The sequence below is a fragment of the Strongylocentrotus purpuratus genome, unplaced genomic scaffold (genome assembly GCF_000002235.5).
Source record: "Strongylocentrotus purpuratus isolate Spur 01 unplaced genomic scaffold, Spur_5.0 spur5_scaffold_12, whole genome shotgun sequence".
Classification (NCBI taxonomy): domain Eukaryota; kingdom Metazoa; phylum Echinodermata; class Echinoidea; order Camarodonta; family Strongylocentrotidae; genus Strongylocentrotus; species Strongylocentrotus purpuratus.
Window position 1 is genome coordinate 19,812,579 of NW_022145597.1, and position 24,936 is coordinate 19,837,514.

Below are 24,936 nucleotides of genomic sequence, written 5' to 3' on the forward strand. Positions count from 1 at the left end.
AAACTCAATTCCTGGCGTGGTACACGGTTCAAACATCGGAAGTACGGAGAGGATCGTTTTGCGAAAAACGTAGTGTCGTATCAAACATTTTGGGAAATTTACGCAATTTACAAGGAAGAAGAAATTATCTTTGTAAGTATTCGAGATCTGTACTCTTTTTTCAACCGGGAGGTAAATTTAAAAGAAAATTTATCGTAAGGTATGTTGATGATTCTAGTGCAAACATGAGCCTTATTTTCATGTTTTCTTGTGTCTGCTGCCGGGAAACATGTACAATTACGGTGTAGATTGTACGGTACCGCGCTGTTGTGGCTGTCGGTGTAATTCGTGATCGTGGCAAGCCTTGCTATTTTTAATGGGAAATGACAGATGATATCTGCTTGATCTTGAGTCTGAGGAAGTTACCGTGGAATGTGGCAAATGAATGAATTTATTGCGAATCATGCCTTGCTGCATGTAGAACTGATATTAGTACATTTTATACTTTTTCGTCTTCAAATGTAATGACAATGTTGACATTTTTTTGAGGAATGAAATTCAATGTGGAAATGGGCTGAATGGAATTACATTGCCAGTGCATGGCAGATGCACAGAGCTGAGCTGAGTTGACGACGTTATTAAAAAAAAGCTAACTTTCCTTTAGCTTTACTTGGTAGTCTTTGTCTTTACTTGGTAGTTCACCTTCTAATGTTACTGGTTAATACTGACTTTTGGATCTGCTTTTTTCCCCACTTGGGAAAGGAGAAATAAAAGAAGATGGATTTAGCTAGAGTAGACCTACCAAAATGTAAGATTATTTTGCAATATGGTTGTTGTTGTAATTTTGGTCTTGATTTTATGGCTGATATCTGTGCGGTATGCCAATGCAATGCTGGCCACTGGCATGGCCATTTCACGAACACTGAAAATTGAAGTAATTCAATTACTGATGTCACATGACAGAAGACAAAATTGGTCATGATTTAAAAAAAAAATGATTAGGTATCTGTTTCTTAGTCTTACCTGTTTTGTATCTATTTTCTATAAACGAAGAAATTATTAATATAGACCTCTACACTTTCTCTGTAGTTTCTCACAGGTTTCACGGCAAACCGCTGCATGATACAAATATGGTACGGACAGTGGGGCACGCGCGTCCGCACTTCACCTTTGGTATGCACTTGTATTGTGCAGCGCTTTGCTGTGAAACCTGTGAGAAAATGTAAATTACAGGTACAGTATGTCTTCATTTTTGGGAAAAACACTCCAAAAAAGATCATAAATTTGACACAGGTGAGAAACATAGCGACTTTTAAATCATGACCATTATTTGAACAATTGATGAAGATTTAGTCGATCTTTGGTATGATTTTGAAGGGTATCTCCACCCCGAAGTTACAGGTCAAAGTCTGGATATGATTCTGAATATTACTATTAGTTTGTTTGGTTCAAATCTTTACTTATGAATTCGAAAGACCACATAACTTATTTGTTTATGTAATATTCTCACTAGAGTCAGGTAGGTTAACTAGAGTCTAACAAATTTGACTTCATAAAAGTTTACCAGTATTAATTTAATGAAGAGCTGTGAAAATAACATGGCATATCTCATGTCAAAATATGTGTACATGTACAGTATTTGATGAAATTGATGGTAATTCTGTTATTGTATAGCTAGTCAAAGCAAACATCTGAAATGAAATCGCTTGTTTTTAAACAATTCTGAATTTGTATGTAAATAAATTAAAACTGTTAACTCTGCAGGGTCTGTGTTGGGGTCCTCCTTTTGTCCAGTTCATATATTGCATCGGTTGGATCTATATTTAAGTTGGTCTATATCTACACTGGATACTGGATAGATCTAATCGAGATATCCTGGGATGGTATGAGAAGTAATGTTTACTGTTTATTTTAGGGACAGCACAACTGATCAAAATCATTGTGTTATTGATGGATCAAGGCAGCTGAATATTCAGATATCTGCACAAGCAGTACCATGTATGAAAAGTCAAAGTGTTTAAACAAATTTCTTAAATTACATTGACAATTAAAATTATTTCACCAGAATTAAAAGATGAAAATCAATATATAAAACATTAAAGGTAAAGACCAGTATTGGTAACGCCCCAATTTCAAAAAATGAAATGGAAGCTCTCATTACCAATCATGTGAAAGAATATGTTTTGACTAATACATGATGATAACAAATTTGACGGGAAACCGCCTACTAATTCATATATTTGGTAAATTTATCTCTCTCATGGTCGTGTGAGAGAGATAGGGTAGTCCCATATACATCTTTCTGTGTATAGTGCTTGTAACTTTACGAAGAATGGGCCAAATTTCTTATCATTTTGATGATTCCAGAACCTTGCAGATGCTAGATGCTAGATGATCAACCTTTTCTGATCGATTCCACAACGTTTCTTACTTTCTTTCACAATGCAATCGCATGACCATTACTGGTCTTTACCTTTAAGGATTTTTAAAGATTATACATGTATATTGTGTAAACTAAAAAGAAAAGAAAAGGGGAAAACCGGTAAATACTCACTGGATGCATACATGATGTTGACTACATTACCCTCAGTCTTAGCTCTCTGTAATTGTGATTTGTTATTACTCTTAATCTTTAGGCCAAACTACAGCATATATCTTGGACTTGATGGGCATTTTGTTTTGTGAAATCATCAAAATAGTTCTGTTTTTTACAAGAAAAAATGTGAGGGGATCAATTTGCAGAAGCAATTATGGACCATACTGCTCATCTTAAACCTGATACAGTGAAACCTGCCTATAAAGACTACCCAAGGAAGACAAGAAGTGGTCTTTATGTACAGGTTCCTTTAGTACATGTTTCAATGAGAAACCATTTTCTAGGGAAACAAAACAATGTAGTCTTTCTATACAGGTGGTCACCAATTATGCAGGTTTGACTGTTAAATCAGTTAAGAATAGATAAATAATGTACAGTAAGGCCTAATTGTCTATATACTGTAATTTAACATAGAGTAGTGTGACATGTCTGAATTACACTGTACACCTGTATATTTTTTCTTGTGTATTTAGTATTTACCGAGTGTGAGTTATAAGTATACTGATTTTGTGTAGATTAGACTTAGATTTATTTATGAGGGATTTTGTGAGTAGGAGGGATGAACTTTTGAGTTTTTACGCATGTGAGAGGAAATGTTAAAGGTTATTAATCCCATTTCTAATGCACATGTAGCCACACCTCATATTTTAAGGTCACATGTACATGTACATGTACATAGGAGAATGTTTTAATTTCTGCTTGATTCTTTAGTAGTAGAATCATTTTTTTTTAAATTATTATTTTTTTAATTTTATTTATTTTTTTTATTTTTTTTATTATTACTATTATTATTTTATTTTTTTGAGGGGGACGTTTTTGTTAACATTTTTTGTTAACATGATACAGAGTTTTTAAAACATGTATTGATTGGCATTAACATTAAGATGAAAAACTAGTTTAGTAAATGTGGTGTTTTCAGCAAATTTAATTATATAACTTGGCAAGTGGTTATTTTTTTTTTACTAGGCTCTTAAAACTGTACTTTCTTTTACTTTGATTGTTGTATGTAAGTCATTTTTCAATGATAATTACAAATGTAGAAAGCAATGCATTTTGGAATGTATTCACCAAGTCCTAATGTGATTAATTGGCTAATGTGCTCTCATTAACCATTAGCAACCAGGCCCATTATGGTGTTTGCTGGAACACCTTGCTCAATACTTAAGTCATCGCTATTTGCTGGGGGTGGGGGGGGGGGGGATACATAGTACAGTATGTACATTGTACGATCTAGGCCCACATGTACAGTTCATACTTCTAAGATAAAAGATTTGTGGTTGCAGAGTACAGGCACCATGAGTATCATATTGTGCTTTCCCAGGTAAAGGGTAATCTTGGCACTGTGCCAAGTTTGAATGTCAGAGTGAGCTAAAGAGCGATGATTCACCATAGGGGAAGTACCTTATGTCATGTGACCTGTGCATTGTGTATTCATTAGAACGGTGGGCTCATAGAGTGGGCAGTGTGCTTCTTTTATTTGTTTGTGTGCTTTTGTTTTTATTTGTTTTTATTTGTTTCTTTCTTATTTTGTTGTTCTAATCTAGTTCAGAATGTAGTTGAATAAATGAATTACTAAAAAAGAAATCAAAGAACATGAACAAGATAGGCAGTAACTTTATAAAAAATAGAAAGCTCCATGTAGAATGTACATGTGTATCTGCTAATTTTCCATATAGACAAATCACCAAAATGGCTCCTAAAATTGATTGATTGATCATTCATAAACCTGACTGCTGTAAATGCATGCTTTTGCATGTACATTGCACAGTATACAAAGTATCAACATTTTGTAGGGTACAAGGGGATCCCATAGCATTAAGTCCTCCCCAAGGAACTGGTCTGTCTTACCAAGGCCACTTGCACATACATCAAATTCAAATCCTTCTTGAACCTTGTTTCTTCAGACTTTGAGCCATTTATAAAAAGTAATTAAAATAATTAATCATATGCTTACATTACATTGTATCTACAATGTAGAGGACAACTTTGGGAGTGGGAATATGGCTATGTTAGTTGGGTTAGAGTGGCCCTTTAAGTCCTCTCCAAGGGACTTGTATACCTTGAAAGGCCTATAGCACATGAAACCGGTTTTTAAAGGGCCACTCTAACCCAACTCTGTCAGAAATTATTCTACATGTCTTTTTTCCCCATTTTTTAGCCCGTTTTGGTTAGAGTGGCCCTTTAAACTTAGACCTACTGTACATGCAGATGCTTTGGGAGTTGGGACAAATGCTCTACCACTGAGCCGTTTTTTTTTAAAGTAGCAAAGATAATTAATCATTCATTATTTGTACTCTCTTTTCTTCGCAGTCCAAAATTGGCAACATGAGTAGCCACACCCTGCCCCCAGAGGGAGGGGGCGGCAAGGGGCCAGCCAGCCAGACTTCCTCGTCCCAACCCCCCAAACAACAGCAGCAGCAGACCCTGACGCAAAAGCTCGTAGCAGAGAAGAAACCGCAGGAAAAAGCGAAAGTGATTGTGCAGCCGGTTCACCCACCGCTGTCCACTACTCTGCCGTTACTGAGACAGAATGATTCACCAACACCTGTACAACAGCCGACACCTGCCATCATTGAAACTACAGTGCCAGTGAGTTTTTCCTGTTTTAACAAATATTCACCCTATTAGTGATAAGGGATAGTAATATAGCGTACTACACTGTACATGAAAGTTAAGCCTGGCTTAACTTAGTCCAGATTTTTATGGAGTGCCTCTTGCTAACTCATTTACCCTGTACAGATTATTTTAATTCTGCAATGAAAAGTGGCCCAAAAATTAGTTTTGCAACGAAATGGGAAGAAAAAGATAGTATGAGAATGAACTAAATTTCAACAAAGTCTTTGGTAAATTATCTTTGTCATGAATATTGAAGAAGGAAGATGAAACCTGGCATTCCATAGAAGTGAGAACTAAATTTCTTGGTTAGTCTGGACTTAGTCCCGGCTTAACTTATGAGAATACCACACTAGGGGTTTATGTATAAATCAGTGGGTGTTTCTTGAATAGGGGATAGGGATACATGTCAAATGCAGAAGGAGCAACGGAGATACCATTGAAGAGAAGAACTTGTTAGAGGAATTACACCGTGGAAGAATTTAGAGTAATGATCAAAGTACAGACAAATTTTGAAAGCATAAAGAATGCCAGAGACATGAAAATAGCAAGAATGATTTATGTAAGCTTATTAAGGTTCTATGTTTGGTCTGTGTATTAAACCAAGTTAATGTAAGAGTATGAAATTCTTTATATAAAGTGCCTACTGTAAATTGAAGGAAAAAAACAGATTTTACTTGGAATTGTACAAACCCTTCTTTACTTTATTTGTTTTGTTTTAAACAGGTCATCAAGTCAAGCATTCCTAATCTGAAGCAGCAGACTGTACCCATTCTATCAGGTGTCGCTTCCACCAAGCCAGCTCTGATCCCTACTATTCCCATCTCCTACACCACAACCACCTCCACCGCCCCTACCACTACCCCCATCACACACCCCCATAGTACCAGCTCTGCCACGCCCAACACCCCTGCCGTAGTCACCACCCAGGCCCGTCTAGCGTACCCGCCTCTAAACGTCACCATGACCTCTGTTGTTCCAACAAGGATCACTACAACCGTTGCTGCGGCATCAGGCGCGACTGCAGCAGCAGCAGCATCAGCTGCAGGTGGTGTCCCTGTCTCAGGTGTCCAAGCCCAGTACATCCCCTCTGTGCAAAAGCTACCACCCAACTCGTTACCTGCTGAAGTACCTGGTCATACCAAAGCAGGCTTGGTACCCGCCTCACACCTGGTAGCGGGGGCTAATATGTTAACAGGGCAGGTGCCGTACATCAGCGGTTCTCCTCTGGGGCTACAGCTACCCCCAGGCACACATCCATACTCTACACAGATTCCACGTGGTACGTAAATAAGTTTCCTAACTCATATGTTACAGATCTGTCAGTCACAAACTCAGCCCCTAAGTTTTGTTTTTTGTTTTGAATTTCTTTCTTGTCATGCACAAAATAAAATGAAGGCATAAAAATCATCTTACGGCTCACATTTGTATAAAATATAACACTACATTAACATATCATAGACAATAACTACAAATAACATAAATAACATAACAATGTAATATCATTTAACCTCTCTGTTGAGAGCCAGGGGAATTATTTGATTATTTGTACTCCCCTGGCTCCCAACAGACAATACTAACTTAAATAAATTGCATAAAATGTACATGACAACAATCAATGTCATATAACATATAAATAGAACAAGTCACAGCAAAGATCTTGACATTCAAGCCACACAATTTCTTTTTTGAAAGAATTTTCTGAATGTTCAAAGGAATGAGTGTCATAATATTCATTAACTATGCAAGAATATCAGCTCTTTACAGTTCTGTGCCATATACTGTACTCATGACAATAGTTGTAGTGTTTTCAAATACTTTAAAGCTTACCAACTCCAAACCTTACCTAATTCCCAATTATAACGCTAAACCTATAGCTATGAATGACTTAGCTTAGAGCCTGTGTTCTATAATTAGTCTAGTGTCACATTGTGTACATTTGTATTTGTGGTTCCACTCCTGGGGGGGGGGGGGGGTGTTTCACAAAAACTAAAATGAACTATATCGATCAATCGGTCTCTCAATTATGACCTTTAGATAATTTATTGTCCTTAATAAGGAACTAACAAAAAATGTAAATTCTGTAGATTTGTTACCAGGATATATATATATACGTCCAATCATTGAGAGACCAATGCCAGGAATTGTTAAAGGAACCAGTGACATGAAAGGCCTACCATAGTTAAGTCCGACTTAAAGTTGATTTTAGTCATTGTGAAACACTCCCCTGGTACATTAATATCGGCCAATGATCTTACAAAATGACTTATTTATATCCGCTTCACCCAATGTTTCAATCTGTCTGTCTGCAGGACCAACCTCAACTAATCTTAGTCTGGCTGCCACTGGGAAGTCTGGGCTGACCACAGCCTTGTTGACCAGAGCTGGTGTCCCCCAAGGAGCAGTTAGTACTGCTGCATTTCCTCAGCAGTCCATCTATGGTTACTCTGTAAGTCATGTCATATTGCTTAGGCCTAAAAAAAAAAGATGTTGTATTGCCCGTTGCGACTGACCCCCAAATCTTGAAAGCTACGGTCTGCATTTTTTTTATTTTATTTTTTTTTACGTTTAAGTTTGCAGTCTACTGTACATAAAAATATGAATATAAAGGTGTATGCTTAACATGTCATAGCATGGCTCCTGTTTGGTACCGTTATTACAACCGTAATATAGCTGAGTCTCAGAGAATTCTTATATTTGAATGTCATACGTGTCATGACACTGTACAAAGACAGGTACAGGAGGTAATTGTTAAATCGTAAATTGTTAGTTGCAGAATCAGTTATTAAGGGATATAATGGATGTACTTTACATTTATTTATACTTTGTTAATCTGCCCATTTAACCGTATAATGATATCACCAGTGGTGATCTTGGGTATGTCTATGGTTGTTATTTGTGTTATTATGTTTCTATACCAAAGCCTACATGTATACCATTTTGTACTTATGTCTATTGTGTGTTGTATTTATTCCTGATTTTGTATTTTTTTATAAATTGATAGTGCATGTATGATAATTGATGTTTTACAAATTGAAGAAACAGCTGGAAAACGAATTTTATGCCCTGTAACTATGCATGATCAGTAAAAGAGAATTGACTAAATCTCTCTTGACTTTGAACAGCGCCACCATGCACCGGGTCAGGTCCATCTCTTAACGCAACAACGGGCAGGGTCACCAGGTGTCCTAACAGCTGGAGCCCTTCCTCGAGCTGCATCCCCAGCCAGTACTCTGGCTTCATCACAGCAACATGAATCATTAAGGTAAGTCTAGGTTGTTTTTAAGCTCACTGGTATTTTGTCTGATGCTCATTTTACTAAGATTCGTATCAGAATGGATAGGGTACTACAGAAACGGTCTTAATTTCCTCTCATGATCCTTCCAAGTCACTAATCCATGCCCTTTTTTGAAGGCTTCAAATTGATACCTCAGTTATTCCTTCCCAGTTTCTAATCTTAATCTCCTCATATATGCCTTACATGATCCCTACAGGGGCGTTGTAGCGTGCGCCTGTAATCCAGCTAACAATCAAAGTTACAAACTGATACAGCTGAGGACGCAGGTTTGAAACTGAGTCACGTCTTTCGGATGGTGACTTTAAAAGTTGGTCCCCAGGCGCAAATAATCATACCTGATTGATACACGTCTGTAAAAACCCAATTACACACACACACACACACACCTTCAAGACTCTAAGCCATGCCCTTCTTGGTCCCTTTTTGATCCCCTCAGATTGAAACCTCACATGATCCCTTCAAGACTCTAAGCCATGCCCTTCTTGGTCCCTTTTTGATCCCCTCAGATTGAAACCTCACATGATCCCTTCAAGACTCTAAGCCATGCCCTTCTTGGTCCCTTTTTGATCCCCTCAGATTGATACCTCACATGATCCCTTCAAGACTCTAAGCCATGCCCTTCTTGGTCCCTTTTTGATCCCCTCAGATTGATACCTCACATGATCCCTTCAAGACTCTAAGCCATGCCCTTCTTGGTCCCTTTTTGATCCCCTCAGATTGATACCTCACATGATCCCTTCAAGTCAAGGACTGAAACCCGACAGCTCGACCCAAGCCAAGGTTGAACTCAAGATGGTCATCAAGAAAGACACGACCAAGCCGGATTCCTCTACCAAGACCGACGCCAAAGCAGACACAAGGCCATCATCGCGGACAGAGACCACCGATAAACCTGGAGATGCAAAGAAGGACGGGAAAGCAGAAGAACGTATACAAGGAGTCAAGCTAGCCGTTGCCATGGCGTCTGGCAAGGGAACGTCGGCTTCGGAGAAGGACCCGAGGGACGACGTGGCTCGAAGTGCTGCAGAGGCAACAAAGGTCGAGATGCGGTCTTCGGAAGGCCGGGTGGAGATGAGGGTCGATGTGAGACCGATTCATAGAGGTCCGGAGGTGATGGGACCGAGATGGTCCGTACCGCAGAGATGGGGTGGTCTCCCACCGTCGGGGCCCACAGGGGGTCTACCAAGTCACATGATGACCCAGGTTGTAACCAGCGTAGGGGGTATGCTTCATCCAATCTCATCAGTCCCTGCAGGTACTCCAAACAGTAAGTAGCACCTGGGCCCTGTTTCATAAAACTTGATAACAATAACAAGTTACAAGCTACTGTTATAAGCTACTGAAATCGTGGCATCTGATTGGCCGAGAGCTAATTTGTCGTAGAAATTTAGCATTTGTTATACATAACAAGTTTTATGAAACGGGCCCCAGGCTTTGAAATTCATGTGTACTTTATGGTATGTGACAAAGTGATCTTCATATTCAGAGATATATCTTTTCTTCAATGTTTTTTCATAAGGGCCGGGCCCACATGACTTATATGACAATTTGTACAGCTAGTATATCCAGAAAGGATGATGGATATCTGTCTTGCTCACTGATTTTATGTTATTGAATCTTTATCACAGATTTCCTTGGATCAAATACCCTTTTTTACATATATTTTTTTTAGTATAGGGTGATGTGTGACCAACCCTGAAGAGAATTAAAAGTTTTCTTTGAATCTAAGAGCCACTCAAAATTCCATATTCTGCAATGTACATTTCAACACTTCATAATTGGGACTGTTAAAACAGAAGTTTTACCGGTTGGATACTTAAACCTTATGAAAATTCCTGTCCTTTTAAATAAAATGTGTGAGGTATAATATATTTTTTTCACTTAAAAGTCAGAAACGTGTCTTTTGAGATGGAAGTCATCACAATTTGTATATGTTAATTTTGTTTGTTTCAGCTTCATCACATCCAATGGTACGGGCACCCCCACCCACGACATCATCAGGCACAGGAGCATCACAGCCCACTGCAACCAATTCAGGCACCATTCCCGTTGGTGAGTTTTAATAAAAATAATAATAATTTCTTTCATAACTCTTACCAGTTACAATCTGACTTACCAAAGCGTGATAGTATTATCACCCTAGTCACTGGATTCAGTTAAGAGTACAATTTTGCACTGAACAGAACACACTCCACTGGAGAAAATATTTCCTTCCAGCCAGTTACCTTTTGAATGGGTGTGAACATGCTAATAACAATCATATTTATGTTCAATTAAGGTCCGTCTTAGAAATACTTTGTGACATATTTTCTGATTTCAAAGTAATATAGACCATTTTCGGATGTAGTGTCATTTAATATATCCATTGAACTTATAGATTTTTACATTGTCTAACACTACAAAATATATAAACAGAATATATTTGGATTTGGAGAATTCTTTTTTTAATGTCAGAAATATATTCAGCCACTGCTGTCTTTGAAGAAAATGTAATAATTATTGAAGATATTGTTGCATTGCAGAGGTTAGTAGGTCCTTCAGTCACATTACCATCAGGAAGTCCATTACATTGTTTGTAAGGATGTCTCTGTTATCCTGTAAGCCACCATAATGTTGGATAAAGTTGAATTACGATGTTCTCCATTCCAATGTCAAGTTTCTTCTCTCCAACTCATACCTTATTCTCTGAGTTTTGTCATAAATCAGTAGTATTACGCAAGGGATCTGGTAACTTTGTCTCAGATTCTGAAACAAAATCCTGGATTTAGCTCATGCTGCCATGATAATTATAAACCTTTAGACAAGGGGATCGCCTGTCTGATTATCAAGATATTTATGATTGAAATTACAAATTTTGAAAACCGTTTGCCAAACGGTTTTCATAGCACTACAGTCTATTAGGGAAAAGAGTACTTTTTTGAGGCACTTCTTGATCATTTTGAATCACAATTTTTTTTTTTTTTTTTTTTTTTGGGGGGGGGGGGGGGGCTTCAATATTACACCATATCACAGACACTAATAACACATAGGACCATGCATTTCAGATTTAACATTTTTAAACGATGCCTTTAAATTGTTTTAAATTAAAATTGTCATGTAAAGTGAGACCTGCTAGCTACCCCCTGTGTAGAAAAGCCACCTTCATGTTTCTTTTCAATGGTACATGTATTTCTCATATAAAAAATTACTAAAGTTACCTGTCAGTAAAGGCCACCTGTTAGTGAAAACATATTTCTTCTCTACCTTGAACAGAAAAGCCTCCTTCCTGTTTCTTTTCAATGGTATTTCTCATATAAAAAATTACTAAAGTTACCTGTCAGTAAAGGCCACCTGTTAGTGAAAACATATTTCTTCTCTACCTTGAACAGTCTTTATATCGTCTATTTTAAGTCATAAGGGCATTAACTCATATTAGTTTACAGAGGTAATACCCTTACCCATACAACCCTACAGGTTTCACTGTAAATTTCTGTAAAAAGTGTGTTGATTTCTCGTGCTATCTGGGTTCCCCAACATTGAGTTTATATCCTATATTTTTGCATTACCCCATCAGCTAAAGTCTATCCCCGCCAACAGCAGCAGCAGCAGACGCAGCAGCCCCCTCCCCAGGTACCCACCTCCCAGCGGTTCCCCATGCTCTCTGATCAGACGGCGGGGCCTGCCTATATCCAGATGCATCGGAGCTCACCGGGCGTGACCGCCAGTACCCCGGCCTCCACCCACCCTGCTACCATCTCCACCACGGTGCCGGTCCCCCACACCACGCCCGCGGGGGCAACAGAGGTCAAGATGGAGAGACCACCGCCCCACGGATATGCCCTCTCATATTATTATCATCCAGATTTAGGTGAGGAATGGTGGATTTCTAATCATTTGATAATAATATAATAATTACGTTTTATTTACCCAGGGTAGCCACTTCAGATATGAAACTGCTCTTCCAGCGAGCCCTGCATAACATAATATGTTATTACTACCCTTTTCCAATCTCATATGCTGAGCGCCTAGCTAGAAGGCAGAAGGTCCTATTGTTATAAGTCTTTGGTATGACTCGGCCGGGGTTCGAACCCACGACCTCCCGTTCATGAGGCAGGCGCTCTAACCACTGAGCCACCATCCCCGGATTATAATATTATAATTATTGTGTTAGAACTGATATTGACACAAAATAAACTCTCTTAGAATCCAAGAAAACTGCTGTTTATGTCATACGTCTGACTATGTTTAAAAGACGCGTCCTTCAAAATTTGTGCTTGTTTTTCTTTCTTTCATAGGTTACCAGCATGCTGTTGCTATGCAACAATATCCTGGTCGTCATGGTTACAACCCAATCATTAGACCGCCTGTTGGTAAGTAGGCATCTTGCTCTCTCTGTATTGTGCTAGAAATATCATGGGGAAAAATACTTGTGCCAAATCGTATCCATAATGTTCTGAGCAGAATTATTGGGGTATTCTTCAAATGATCCCTGTCCCCCACTCCACCCCCCTAACATTTATATGTTCTCTTGCATTCCAAAGCAATTAAGACTTTAAAACTATTGTGTAGATGTAATTTATTAATTTTCAACTCTTTCTGTTAATCTTATCTCTATTCACTAGACGGTCAACACCGATTACCTCATCACCCTGGCTCATCGTTGAATCAGAACAGTCCTGTTGCAGCAGCATTAGCAGCTACGACCCATGCAGCCAATATGGCTGGGGCCCCCGGAAGGCCAGGCCAGCTGACTATGATGGTTGGAGCAGATCACAGGCGGCCTATTGGATTGCAGGGTAATACTACCCCGGGGGTGCCCAGCAATAGTGTGGGGGAAGGTTGGTCAAAAATGCTTGTTGGCATGTCGGTTGACCCGTGTAGTCGTGTCCAATGGGATAGTTTGATGTAGATTTTAGCATGTTTGCTGTGGCTAGATTTGAAAATAATATTAAATTTGTTTGAGTATTTTCTTATGGTTTGCATGTTTTCCTTTACTTTCTATTTTATGTTATTTTGTTCAATTATTTTGTAGTGTGTATACCATGTTTATTCAGTTATGTGAAAGCTTGGCAATGTTTATATTTTTAGAAGCAAGTTGTCGATATTGCATGTGTTTCTTTTCATTCTTCTATAAGTTCAGCTGGATATTTTGTTTAACAATTATGGAACAAATGCCTGACAATTTTTGGGGGAATTTGTGCATGTTCAAAGATGAAAAACAATTGCCGAATTCTTTGCAAATCAATGAGAAAATTTTACATTTCTAATGCCTGCCTCTCATTTTACTATGCTTCTGGTGATTATTAATTTATGTAAATAGTTTTTTATTTGATCTTTTTTACAGCATACACATCTTACCTTATATAGGATAACCTTTTTTAAAGTGCTAAATACCAGTAGTTTTCAGAATATATGTAATGAGAATGGGTTTTTTATTCAAGCTTGTGATGAAAATCTTCATAATCAAAAGAAAACAGCATGAATGATCAGTTTGAAGACCTGTATGGATGTTTTAATGTTATGTGCAGTGGTTATGCATTCGCTCTTCTATATCTTGTTTTTTAGACACAGTTTGCAAATAGTGTTTCTATAAATATCCTGATTGTCTTGTTATCTCCCATCAGGATCAGCTGAGGGCAGTGTTCCTTCGTTCACGATGGCACAGGTACCGCCCGGAGCCCTGGGGTTGACCCAGGGTCAGATGCCTCCATCCTCCGCAGCCAATCCCGGTGCTTCCCCTCGACCTAGTATTCTCAGGAAAAGAAATAATGATAGGTGAGTTCAGAGCTCTTTTCCTTCTGTCCCACGGAATCTAAAATCCAGTGATCATAGAAGGGACCTCAGAAAGGTCATATTTAAAGAGAAGGTTGAGTTCTGGGAAGAGATGAAAAATAATTTGTGAGCGTTATCATTGTTATTAAGCAAGTGTGGAAGAACATCCGATAGAAAATGTTCCCTGAAAAGCATTACTCTTCAAATGCCCTAACATTCTAAATATGGCATCTAACAACATAAAAATCGGGACAGATTTTAAAGCCACATGTTCGTGTAGTCCCATATACATCTTTCATTCTTTCTGTGTACAGACTGGGCCAAATTTCTTATCACTTTGATGATTCCAGAACCTTGCAGTATACACCAATACCTGTATGCTAGATGATCAACCTTTTCTGATCCATTCCACACCTTTTCTTTCACAATGCAATCACATGACCAGAACTCAACTTTATCTGTAACCATGCTTCTTCATGACCTTGCCTCCTTATAAACTCTATCCCTATTAGTCACAGGTGTTTCTGATTAAAAAATAATGCACAAACACCAAAAAAGGCAACATTTTGGTGGGTTTAGGTAGCTATTTTAGTACTTCTTTTCTTCTAAAGCTCTTGCTTTCATGCTTTTATTCTTCCACTGTCTTTGAAGATAATATTTCAACTTATGAACACTTGATTATTTTTTCCTGTCTTTTTAGCGCATCAAGCCGGAAACCCGTCATGGCCAGCGCCGTCATGTCACAACCAGGTAGCCCAGGGGTCAAAGTTGAAATCACAAGAATACCGGTCACAAGTAATTCACCAAAGCCAAGGTGAGTGTTAAAGGGATTGGGTATCTACATCTGAAACAAAATCCTGGATTAAGCTCATGCTGCAAGGATAATTATAAACCCTTGGGTCAGTCAGGAACCCCATGACTTTTACAAGCGCCTGTCTGATTATCAAGATATTTATGATTGGAAATCAAAATTTTGAAACTGTTGTTCTAACCGTTTTTATAACACTACAGTCTATTGGGGAAAAAGAGTATGGTAAAACCGGTCACTTAAAAGATTTTTACTGTTTTGTAGCACTTCATTATGAAGTGCAATTTGGTATATGAAGACTACTCTTTACTTATTTCCTTGCTCTCTTGAGAAAATGATTCTCTGTTAATATCATCTCCCACTTTCAATTTGTGTACAGTGATTCATTACCCAGTAGTCAACATTCAGAGAACAGCAACGCCTCTGAGACCAGCACAGATACTGCACCCCTCTCTACCGGTAGTGGTCCCATCTCCACCGGTCCTGGTCCTATCCGCATCAAGCAGGAGACGGATACCAATGGCCTGGACCTGGTACCCCTCGGTGGTTCGGCCTCGACGCACGAGAACAGCATTAGCAGTTTGGCGCCCTCAGTAGGTAGTACGGAGGAAGTGGGTCCATCGCCGAGAAAGAAACCAAGGAAACAGCAGCACATGTAAGTAGTACAGAATTGGTATGATTGAATAATGGTATATACACGGCCAAACCTATTGATGTGGCCACCTCTCTGTATAGGCTTACTTTCAATCGTGATCACTTTAATTATGTGTCGGGTAGAGTTCAAACATCACTGGTTTACAAGTGTAAATCAGTTCAAATCCATCCTTGGGAATGTTGGTACAGCCACCCCTTTAAGTACAGTCCATACCAGAGAGATAGCATTACCTGGAGGGGCAAATAAGTTTATTTATATGCTTCAACATCAAAGCAAGTAAGCTTGTAAATTGGTAACTTTCTTGAATGCTCCTCTTCTCCTGATTAACTAATAGTGAGGATGTAATTATTCTGCGGACCTCCCAACTGTAAGCCTACAATCATTACCTCTATATTATTTCTCTTTGCATGTGAGAAATCAGTTAATTCCTTGAAATCCTAAAGATTGCATGTATTTTTTAAAACATTGTAAAATATTGTATATACAATCCAAATCTCTCATTCACCAGTAGTGATTGTAATGAAATTGAGTTTTGTCTTAAAGCTTTGTTTAAACTGCCCTCTGGGGGCGGAATGCGCTCCATTTCGTCATCCAACTTATACCTCGTCATCGTCATACTTGCGAGTGTGGCTACAATAACTAGATTGAATTGCTTGTCTCTTTGGCTGCCTCACATGAATGGAAAAGAATGTGTACAATCCATAGTGCATCTTGTATGACCTGTGACCTCTGAATGTTTTCTCGCATTTCAGTATTGCCACTTTATTAGTGGTAGTGGAGGATGCTGGATGATCAGTCAACGGATGATGAGAAGGATAATGATGATGATGATGATATATTTTGTCTTTAAGTATTGCCACGGAACATCCGATGATGCTGGATGATCAGTCAACGGATGATGAGAAGGAGACCAAACAGAAAGTGCCTTTCAAGCTGCATAAGAAAGAGAAGAAAGAGAAGAAAAATGCTGCTAAAGGTAATTCAAACCCTTAAGAAATAACAATAAGTAACTTAGTATGAAGGTTTCAGTTCTCTTTATGCATTAAAGGTATAAATAAAATGTAGGTGATTGTGTACTGTGTTAGGTGCACAGTTGAAGGTCAACATTGACCAAGAATCAATTGTCACCTGAACATGTCTTGCAACGTTCCCACGAACATGAGACATGGGGCCCGTTTCACAAAGCCCTTTTTCAATGACAAATGACATAATTCAGTGACAAATCTGCTGATAACCAATCAGAAGCAAGGAATTCAGTAGCTTATAACAAAGACTGTCATTTGTCACTGATGACAAGTTTTGTGAAACGCCCCCCTGATCTTACTTTCCTATCTCTTCCCACACCTAATAGCAGCAGCCGCGGCGGCAGCAGCAGCCAATGCAGAAGCAGAGGCCATGAAAGTGGTACAGTTCTTCAAGAGACCATGTCCAAGGCTGGTAGATAACTACAGACAATCCTGGAAACCAGCTCACAATCACTTTGAGAAGTACTCAGATGTCAAACCTAAAGGTAAGTTTTTATCTGAACTTCTGCTGTGCCCATGGCAGAGCTGCCAACTAGTATGGATTTCCCGTAATTGATACGGAAATTAACGATCATTACGGCAGTACGGAATGTTGTCTAAGAATTACGGAATTTATCATAGCGGGTGCTGTGCATTATGGTGGCCACCCAACACATGATGAAAAAGATGAAAAAGTATCGGGTATTCTCTTAATAGAAGCCATTTTTCATTGAAAACTGATGTATTGTGATGACCTGAAAGTCAATATTTCGCAACTTTGTGTGAGTAAAATCACCAAAAATTTCAAAAAATCATGCGTGTATGCGTCCGCGCAGTGTTGGCGTGCCGTTTTTTTTTTCAGATTCATAGCGCTGCATAGGAAATTACTGATTTATTCCCACAATTACTGATTTTGAGCCTTGTGATTACTGATTTTCTGTTCTGGAGGTTGGCAGCTCTGTCACTGGGGTTTTGCTTGTTTCAAGAGTTGACCAACACACGGTGGATGCTTACTTGCAACTCGTTCAACGAGAGTATAATACAAAGTGTGTAGGAATGATACCAAACATTAAAACTATTTGAAATGTTCATGCTTGGGGAGTATCATCATAGAATTATGGAAAGTTTTATTTCTGTTTCGTAATTTACATTCTCTCTCTCTTTTGTGTTGTTGTTGTTTATTTAGTCAGTGGGAAAGTTAGTGGTCTAAAATTATGATACATGTATATTGTCATTGAATTGGCAGCTTCATAGTAACCTGTCACAGAGAAAAACACAGAAATAAATTAGTATAAGATAAGTTAATGTTTTGGGGTTTTGTTCTTCTTTTTATCAAGTAACGATCATAGTGGAGGCCCTGTTCAAAAGCTCTGAGAAATAGCTTCATAATATATCTCTTAAAGCCTTTCTGCACTAGTTTGGCCAGGAGGGATTAGACCTCCCTGTGTGGTCAAAAGTGGTCACTGGCAGGTGGTTATCTCATCAAATCAGCTCTCAATTAACATAAGAAAAAGGGGACCATGGGGGATCAACGGGTACCGCTTAGGCATTGTTGGCAATATAGAGGGCGTAAGTAGCTACGAGTAGTGCAGTCCGGCTTAAAAGTTTATAGTGAGGAGAATTTTCATGAAAGTATTTCAAATAGGTTTTAAGTCAAGATTCACAATTTCAGAGTGTCCTTTTATTACAATATAAATATAATTTAATAAAAAATATAAGTTATTGATACAAATATATATCAAAGCAATGATGAATTGTATTTTTTTTTAATTTCCAGAAGAGAAGAAGATTGGTATTCATGAAATTGCCAACCAGCGAGGTATTCTAAAGAAGACGGATGGCTGGAAAATTCATCATATTGCCTACCAATTTGAGGATTTAGTAAGTACTCAGGACATCTTTTATATGTACACCTTGGTATAGATTCTGTTGCTATTTCCATTTGAGAATTTTTGTTATGAGGAGTAAATCTGAGGAAATAGAGCCATAGATGAAGTTACTGAGCTGAGTTTGAAAGAATGAGCGAGAGTCATACAGGTGACAGATCGGAAATTAACTTTAATCACTGATAGTAATTGAGCCATATCTTGCTATCTATAGTGAAACCTAAAGACCGCTCAAGGGAAACATGAAAAGTGGTCTTTATGTACAGGTTCCTTCAGTAAACTAGTAAAGGTTTAAATGAAAAACCTTATTCATGGGAAAGAAAAAATGTGTTCTTTTACAGACAGGTGGTCTTTCTATACAGGTGGTCACTAAAGCAGGTTTGACTTTATTTGCTTATTAGTGTCATGGTGAAACAAGCACCAACTTATAAACAAGTTAGTGATCTACCATTACATACAAATTTCACAGAATAAGTGTGTAAAACCTAGTGCACACTCAGAAACTGTGTCAGGCCTAATTGTAAACTGATTTCTTTGCTTCTTGGTTTCAGAATTCAATGGAGAAGGATTGTTATGATGAGATGAAGTCAATGAAGGATGGTTTACAAGGGATGAACAGCAACAGCAAACTGAAGGAATCAGAAACGCATAAACTCTCAGAACTCGTACAGGTGAGTCATACACTTCGTACATATAAGCTTTAAAGCCCATCTGTACTAGTTTACAGGAGGGAGATTAGACCACCCTGCAAGGTCACTGACAGGTGGTTATCTCATCAAATCAGCTCTCAATTTACATAAGAAAAAGAGGATCATGGGGGACCAATGGTCACCGATTAGGCATTGTTTGCTATATAGAGGGCGCAAGAAGCTATAAGTAGTGCAGTGGGGCTTTAAATGCCACACAAATAATCTCCCTGTGCCACACTGTGTTTATCATGTGATAGATATAAAAAAAGGCTACAAGATTATTGAACTTTTTCCAGTTGCAAGATTAATCTACAGGTATTAATAGGGTTGCCAATGTTTTGCACAAAGCAATTCTTCTATCAATGAATTGTTATTGTTTTGTTCAAAACTAACAAAAGGTAGCGTGGATCCTTGCATAAGGCTAAACTGTACATTACCACCAATAACCTTGAGTTTTGATAATGACCTTGAGCTTTGATAATGATGGATAATAGATGTCTCGTAATCAAACAAAATTTATCCTGGAATGGTGAGGACTTTAAATACATGATGCATGGCAGTCATTTTGTAAGATAACTTACTGTAGCTGATTTAATGAGGTTTATGAAATCAAGCTTGTAGTCTTAGTCCCCATGTGTAACATGCAGTTCCATTGAGAGTTTTTATTTTTAATAAATGTGATTTTCATTGAGTGTTTGTTAGTTGACTTATGCTTGTGTTGCTGCAAGTTGATAGATACCAATACACAGTGAAACCTGCCTATAAAGACCATGTAAGGGAGTCAAGCAAAGTGGTCATTATAGGCAGGTGGTCTTCATGTACAGGTCTCGTTATTACTTGTTTCAATGAGAAACCATTTTCAAGGGAAACACAAAATGTGGTCTTTGTAGACAGTTGGTAACTAAAGAAGGTTTGACTGTATATGTTTTTGTCATGTTTTTTCCCAGGGGTCGATACAAAGGAGTCAGTACGTGATGGAATATTTAGAGGAAGCGAAAGGAACAATACTCAAGATGCTCGACCACAAGACAAAGGTTGCCGGCATCGTCAAGAAACACGCAAACAAGAGACATGTCAAGAAAAAGCACAGTCCCTGAGTCCAATGGCCGGGCGTTCACGTCGTGTTCTCGGCAACAAAAAAACTCTCACCGTGGACAATCATTATTTATAGGGTCAGATGGGGTCAAAGTATGTTAAGGTCAAATCAAATGGCATCAGGTCAGTTCAGCAGCGGTTCAGCAGAGATTTTGCATCTATAATTGAAATATGGCGATACCAACAGGTTGGTCTCTATTTACAGGGAGCTCAATGCATGGTGAGAAAGCAGACTGGATCACAATGGGGAATCCCCTGCGAAAATGCAATCCTTGAAATCTACAAGCCATGAGGAAGTACTCTTTTGTCCTCCCTCTCTCTCTCTCTCTCTCTCTCCCTCTCTCTCCCCCTCTCTCTCTCTCTCTCTCTCTCTCTCACGCTAATCACCTGCAGAGTACAGCAAGGCGAGACCGAGCATTGGAAATGGATGTATCACACGCTCATATAGATATTGAAACTCCGAAGCCTTGTCCACACTTGACACGGTAGCCACCCTAAAGAAAAATGAGCTGCAGCAAAATGGAAACACTGTGCATGCAAGTAAATGGCTAGTGGAGAAGATTGAAAGTAGCTACAAGCTATGAAAGCTCCTGAGCATACCTGTTTATCTCAATGTATGAGATGCAGAATCATGAAGTGCACTACGTTTACTGCATTTTTGTTTTATGATGCTGCAGCATTTTTTGTTTGATGGTTATCATTTTGTGTGAACAAGGCTTCTGCATATCTGTGAGGGAAACTGGACACAAAGTGCACTGAATTTAATAGCCTAATATGAACATCTGGACCCTGTTTCATAAAAATTGATATCAATAACAAGTTACAAGCTACTGTTATAAGCTACCGAAATCATGGCATCTGATTGGCCGAGAGCAAATTTGTCATAGAAATATAGCGTTTGTTATTGATAAAAAGTTTCATGAAACAGGCCCCAGAATGTGTGACTTGTGTACTGCGAGTAAAACAAGTTATACTTCGAGCTATACCATTAAAAATAGATTTGATATGGATGAGTATTTAGACAAGATTTTAATTTCCTCACATTACAAAGCAACTGAGAAGTGTTATTGAAGAATAAAGCCATAGTTTACTGGAAGTTGACATTTATCGCACAAATACAAGGAGTGACGGGACGGGGTGTTAAGGGGAGTCGTTTATGAAAGAGGTGCTATTTTTGAAACCTTGGTTAGATGCATTTGATGTGAAAAACAGTTGATGAGTTTTTTTTTCTGATCATGAGATTTAAGTACAACTTCGGTGCAATGATTTTAGCAGGGAACAAAAATCATGATTTTATTGATTTGTTCTGATCAGTTTTCTTGAAAAACATTCCATGTTGGGAATATAAAGAAAAAGAGGGATGTAGCAAACTACAAAGTGTGTAATGTAGCATGGCCTGATACATGCATGGGCACAGTCTACATTGCCCCCCCCCCCCCCACCAATTATTTACATGGGGCCAATGCGTACAGACCCTAATACTGTCGCTCTGGGCATCGTTTCATAAAACCGTCATGAGTACATGTTCACCGAACATCCCATTCAAACGTGCGTTAAATTCAATACATTCGTTTCAATGAGATGTCAGTGAACTTGTACTCTTGACAGTTTTGTGAAACGCTCCCCTTCACCCCTTAATGACAAAAGGTGATATGGAGCCCAGAATATTGATTTCAAGATATTGTTTGTTAATGGCTCACCACCTGAAATGAGAGGGTGGAGGTTGTTGTGAGATATTTATAGAACAAACCAAAAACTATGTCTTATAGAACAAACATTCATTACTTCAGAGTTGGTGAGTGGCTTTGATATTTTGAAACTTATCAAGCCATTCATATGACGTCCCAGCCTCTTTTTCAGTCATGCTCAGATTAATTGATGAGGGTGCGACTCAAAGCATTCTCGACTAGAGACCTTTTTAGCGTAACCATAGATTTGAAGGCGTCGTTTAACAATGCCAAATCTGAGATGCAAGGCCCTACGTGTTATCAGTGTCTCTGATATGGTGTAATATCAAAGCCCTAATAAATTTGCGCTTCAAAAAAGTAAGAATCTTTGAGTGAACGGTTTTACCATACACATTTTCCCCAATAGACGGTAATGTTAAAAAAATCGTTGGGAAAACAGTTTTTGAAATTATCTTGATAATCAAACATGCGATTGGCTTGTAAAAGTCATGGGATTCACTTCTGACCTTAAGTTTTATAATTATGATAGCAGCACAAACTAAATCCAGGATTTTGTTTAGAATCAGAGGCAAAGTTACCCAATACCTTGAATGAAACTAAATGAATGGTGGCTTTAAAGGTAGTGTCAACTCTTTGCAATGGGTCACAAACAGTGGGAGAGGGGGGGGGGGGAGGGGGGAATAGAACTGAACATTGAGCGATTTTAGCTCTCGAAAGCTCCAAAAGAGCGCTGGTAAATTGTAATGGAGCTCTGGTAACAAAAAAACACGATGAAATACATTTATATCACTGTTGAAATATCACAACATTTCTTAAAAGGAGCCCCCGCGAACAGAACATTATTTTTGTACGTCTAAATGCCCTTTGAGAAGTAGAATGGTGCTTGGCAGACGACATGGTTTCATGCCGTGTCCTTAGCATACAAAGAATGTGTGTGACATTTATGATTGGACATGGCTGCAGCCTCTGTCATAGTAGTAATTGGTTACATAACCTGTAAGGCATTATGACAAAGAATTATGATTGCAATTTTATTAACGAATAAATGTTATGTCTGCATACTCGCTTCATCAAAGAAATCATTACTTGCTGCAGGAAAGGTTTTTTTAAGAGTAAAACTAATCTGAAATTTTGACAATTTGAGGCTTTCAGTCACACCATCTGGTAGCTATACTGAAAAGGCTATTGATGTAATAATCTATAATTGTCCTTTTCTCTAAATTAAAGCAAGCAGTGCGAGCTACAGTTGTTCGACACCTGCTCTCATGACAATTTTCTGAACTAAAAGAATTCCTAACTTCAACCTTGGCTACAACACAATCCCTAACCCTTACCCTAACTCTTATCCTAACCAAAAATCAACCTAGGACACAATCGCAGCCCTGACCGTAGACCGTAAGCTTCAATTCTTTGAATGTCTGTTGTTCCACTGACTGCCTCTTGATGGGGAAGGCTGAAAAATGTCTTTTCCCCCTTTTTGTAACAATAAAAGGAGGTTATTTCTACATCTTTGGAGGAAAAGTTGCCCAAATGTTAGATCCCCTGGCTGGAAGTACTGCGACACGATCCGAGAGAGTGAAGAAATTGCCACATTTGGAGATATTAAGAGAATGTTGTATACAAATGATGTCATAGTGAGTTTATGTTGTAATATATTGCTGTTGTCTAAGGACCAGTACTGGTTCATTATTATTACTTTGTATTATACCTGTACATAAAGATGTCAAATACCTGTAGCATTCAGTTGAATCTTTTGTTGTTGACTTTTTGAACAAAAAACAAAAAAATTACATATATCAGACGAACTATGATGTCTGGAGAAACTAAACAGTAAGTGCTGGTGTTCTTTTATTTTTTTGTCTTTTAGAAGATGAGATGATCAGTGAATGAATGAGATTAAAAAAAGAGGGAAAGTAAGAAGACAGATAGAGAGAGGGTGAGAGGTTAATAAGATGGAGAAGAGAGGGAGAGAGAGAAGGGGCACAGACTGAGAGAATTAAGGTAGATGAGACCAGCAGAAGAGAAAGATGTTGGGGGGGGGGGGGCGGGCGGTGGACTGATAGAAAAATGCTTGCGACAAATAGAGGACGCAATTAGGGTGAAATTATTAAAAGGATTATAAATGAGAAAAGCTACAGGAGGGAAGAGCTTTAAAAAATTTCTTCACTTTATGACAGTAGATTTATTATTTTTTTCCAATTCACCTTGGTTCTTTAGACCCCCATTGAAGAACAGTTTTGTCATGTTGCTGAATGGGCTATTCAACCATTCACTACATTCTTGATTTTACACATGCTTTTCTATGTGATTGTTTTTTATATTGTGATCTGCAAAACGAATTCTATGCCACACCCTACGACCCCTCATATTCTAAGGAAAAAAGCAGATTGAACATTTGTTGACCCAGTTCCATCCTAAATATCTCGATGCTTTTCAGCTCTTTTGAAGATGGAGGGCAAATCTAAAATAGAGAATGGTTGATTCTGGGCAAAGTTAGTTTGTTTCATAAATTATCAAGTTTCTGAGACACCGTACAGGCCGAAAGAAAGCATCGACGATGCCCCTAAAAGAGAAAAATATAACAATGGCAATATTTAGTTGGAACTACAACTCATATTTATTTTTCGTGTGGCACCAAGAAGGTTATGACCATTGGTTCATTTTCTTTGACAACAGTGTTTTCTAATATGCTCATGGCTATAGTATACGAGTTCTTATTCGAGCCTCTGGCCGGACCTGTGTGTTTTTGTAATTGGGTTTTTACAGACGTGTATCAATCGAAAGACGTGACTTAGTTTCGAACCTGCGTCCTCGAATCGAAAGACGTGACTTAGTTTCGAACCTGCGTCCTCGGCTGAATTATTTTAAGTAACT

The 24,936-nt window shown here is 38.4% G+C and overlaps 1 protein-coding gene across 1 annotated transcript; it reads left to right on the forward strand.

Moving 5' to 3' along the window:
- Positions 1–8: 8 nt before the first annotated feature.
- Positions 9–23,890, forward strand: LOC100891984 (histone deacetylase complex subunit SAP130). Its single transcript, XM_030982041.1, has 18 exons — positions 9–132; positions 4,886–5,164; positions 5,915–6,470; positions 7,501–7,637; positions 8,314–8,453; positions 9,203–9,753; positions 10,440–10,538; positions 12,040–12,333; positions 12,761–12,835; positions 13,088–13,261; positions 14,090–14,240; positions 14,938–15,051; positions 15,425–15,700; positions 16,552–16,676; positions 17,052–17,210; positions 18,482–18,585; positions 19,142–19,261; positions 20,227–23,890. The coding sequence occupies exons 2-18, from the start codon at positions 4,901–4,903 to the stop codon at positions 20,374–20,376; spliced, it is 3,489 nt and encodes a 1,162-aa protein (XP_030837901.1). The 5' UTR covers positions 9–132; positions 4,886–4,900; the 3' UTR covers positions 20,377–23,890.
- The last annotated feature ends 1,046 nt before the right edge of the window (positions 23,891–24,936 follow it).